The 3235-nt window shown below is 28.9% G+C and overlaps 1 protein-coding gene across 6 annotated transcripts in view; it reads left to right on the top strand.

The window, feature by feature from the left end:
* LOC106678379 (Smg6 nonsense mediated mRNA decay factor) overlaps positions 1 to 3235 on the top strand; it is a 79837-nt gene that overhangs the window by 16284 nt on the left and 60318 nt on the right. For all 6 annotated transcript variants that reach the window (XM_067049694.1, XM_067049693.1, XM_067049696.1 and 3 more), the window contains one exon: positions 691 to 810. In XM_067049694.1, the coding sequence (XP_066905795.1) occupies positions 691 to 810 (120 nt within the window). The remainder of the gene's footprint in view (positions 1 to 690; positions 811 to 3235) is intronic.

The following is a 3235-nucleotide window of genomic DNA, read 5'->3' as shown; positions in this document are numbered from 1 at the left end:
GTTTATGAACTTTATTTAAGGTTGTGTTTATGAACTTTTCCAAGGATGACTTTACTGAAGGTTTCCTTAAAGTACACAAATTATTATTGTATAAATATTCCTTTACACTTTCTATGGCTAAGGAAGCATGATGGGTTTCCTAAACAGTTCCCTTAGCTCCTCATTCCTTCTGCTCCAATTTCCATTCTCCGAGACTTACCCATATCCTTCTCAATTTCTTTCTCTTCCAGAAGTTGAGTATTCATTCTGCTTTTCTTGTCAAGGGCCATATTTCTCCCCCATAGATCACTACTGGTCTTACGATGGTTTTGTAAATGACCACTTTCATTTGTTTAGAGAGAGCTCCAAAATTCAATATCTTTTTCAGTGAGAAATAAAGCTTCCCAGGCACTTAAACTGGTTTATAGAACTGAAACTGCGGTCTCCGAAAGTCACTTTGCTATTCAATACCTTATCCCTTCTTGAACTTTGCATGTACTCAGTCTTGTCTTCAATAACGTTGAGGCCTAATTCAAATGCTGCTTCTTCAAATTACTAGAATGTTCCTTTTAATGCTGTTCTGCTTAAAGAACTCCTATAAATAAAAGGAGCAGTTATTTTGTAATAATCATTAGTTTTAAATTGAATGCTATACTTTATTTAAAATGAATACTTAATTGTATAATTTACTACAGTTTTTTAAAATAATAGTTTTCAGGCATCTCACAATCAACAACTCATCCGTGCCATTGAACAAGCTGATTGCGAATTGCAATACCTACTCTCTACGTGTGAACTATTGAAGTACTGGGATCGGATGCAATTAATCAGGTATTAAATGTTTTTATTATATTAAATAAAAATATTTTTATCATTTACTAATTTTATTGAAATTTTAACTTCAGTACAAGAGCACAGTGAAAAAAAAAAGTTATTTCACCCTAATTTTTTATTATTTTATTGAAAACAACATATTATTACTAATCAAAATTGACGAGTCTGCCAAGTATAGATTTGGGGAACAAAAAATTATATTTTTTAAAAATTTAATGTTCAATATTTCCCAAGATATAGTTTTTTAGAAAGCAACATTTTATAAAAAATGAACTGAAAAATCAGTAGTTAGCGAATTAATTTTGGGAAATCTATATCAAAGGAACCAATAGGCATAAAGATGTCTATTAGCACACACAATGTGCTTTATAGTAGTTTATGATGTTTATCTTCATAGGAGTTGTAGTTTATATATTTGACAAAATAAATTCATGAAATATTGATGTATAATTGTTCGGACAACATTTTTGGATTTATGAAAAACTAAATCTCAGAAACCATTAGACATGCAGATATCTGCCAACAATCTAATTAAAGATAGTTTAATATACTATAAAATAGTTTATGACGTTTATCTTCATAGGGGTAGTTTTTATGATATTTGCATATGAAATTTTGTCCGAAAAACTTTATTTTATTAACTCTGAAATCCATTTATTTTTGCAAATATCACTGATATTTTTAGTGCATTTTTTTATGAAATGTTGCTTTTTAAAAACTAGATCTTATGAACTATTTTAGGTGAATAGCTTTCAAATTCACTCTGCTTTAATTGATATTCAATTAAGTTTTCTTGCGTTGTTGGAAGATCCAATGAATTGGAGCTCCGTATGAAAAATAATTTTTTTTTAACATTTTGAAACAGCTGCCATTTTTTATTCCCCTAACTTGGTATACTCATTGATTACTAACTAGTAATTATACATAGTTTTCATTAAAGTAATAAAAATTTGGGGTGGAATAACTGACTTTTTTCTTCTCTTCAGCTTTTGTTCTTCCTAGATCTTACATGAAATTGATTTTCAACTATTGATATCCGCCAATCAACATTCTCTTATCAACAACAACAGATATAAATAATTAAAATAATGTAACAAAGTCAGAAAAAATATATAGCATGAAATGAAAATAAACTAAGGTGTGGCTAAACATGATTTAAAATATATGAAAATTAAAAAAAAAATGAACGAAGTAAATTGAAGAAAATGCGAATAAGATAGATAATGAAAACTATAAATAAACAACAATTAGAAATAGGTATTAGACAATAGGGGTATTCATGATGTTGTGTTAAATGTAAAATGTTTTACCATGTTAAATGTATAAGTACATGATTGAGAGCAGCCCTATTTAGAGTCATGTTAAATGCTAAATGCATAAGAGCTCCTTGCGGATTTTCTGAGCAACTTGCTTTATAACCTTTCTTTCCAAAAGTTCATGTTATTGTTTACTTCTAAGTTTTGACTAAAGTAATTTATTACAACATGCCTAAGTTGAGTGAAAAGTGGAAGTTATGTAAAAGTTTGCCTTGTTTATTTTGTAACGTGTGAGAAAGAGAATCAAGATGAGCTAATTGACAACTGTCATTACATCATTATTATTGTCATCTTTCTTAGTAATAAAAACATCCAAAACAATACTAACACAGTCAAAACCCAAACTATGAGCAAGTAACCTAACACGACAACAAACAAAACTGTGATGAGCTCAGCTTGTCTGTTGCGTGGCATCCCATTTTACAGACCTAGTAACAGACTCTCAACCATGTTATATCGTTTTAACATGGTAAAAGAGGAAAATATTTCTCCATTTAATATGTTAAACCAAAGATCATGGATACCCCTAATGAATGAAAATGGAAATAATAACAAATAAAAAAGTATTAAGATACAATTCAAACTAAAATAAGAATAAAACAATGTTCAAGAAATTTGTGGACTCATCAAGATTATATAGTTCAAGAAATTATTTTCTTCAAAAAGGTAAATAATGAACAAAATAGGACATCCTTTCAGAATGAAGTATAGTGAAAGAATGAGCTTGAAGCGGATGCAAGGTACAACAGGGTAGAGAAGTGGGGGATATATTGTAATTATTTTTTATTTATACTTTTCACTGTACATCTTATTTTTATTTTCTTTGTTCATTTTTTTTTTTAAGTTTCAAATATTTTTCATCGTTTTTAACCATACCTTAGTTTCCTTTTATTCCATGTTGTCTTATTCTCTTACTTTGTTACATTATTTTAGCTGTTTGTACCTTTTCTAGCTCTGATGAAGACCTACAAAGTGGAGAAAAACGTTGGCTAATAATAACAGTTTATTTACTGTTTGAGTTATTTTGACTGTGTATGGACCATTTTCCTTTTATTTTATTTTTTTTTGTTTACTTAGGAGGGTGTTCTGAAAAGTTTCCGACCTAA

This window comes from Halyomorpha halys, unplaced genomic scaffold, assembly GCF_000696795.3.
Source record: "Halyomorpha halys isolate HHAL.00 unplaced genomic scaffold, Hhal_1.1 Scaffold136.1, whole genome shotgun sequence".
NCBI classification, from domain to species: Eukaryota; Metazoa; Arthropoda; class Insecta; order Hemiptera; family Pentatomidae; genus Halyomorpha; species Halyomorpha halys.
The sequence above is the reverse complement of the archived record's forward strand: the minus strand, read 5'-3'. Positions and strand labels throughout refer to the sequence as shown.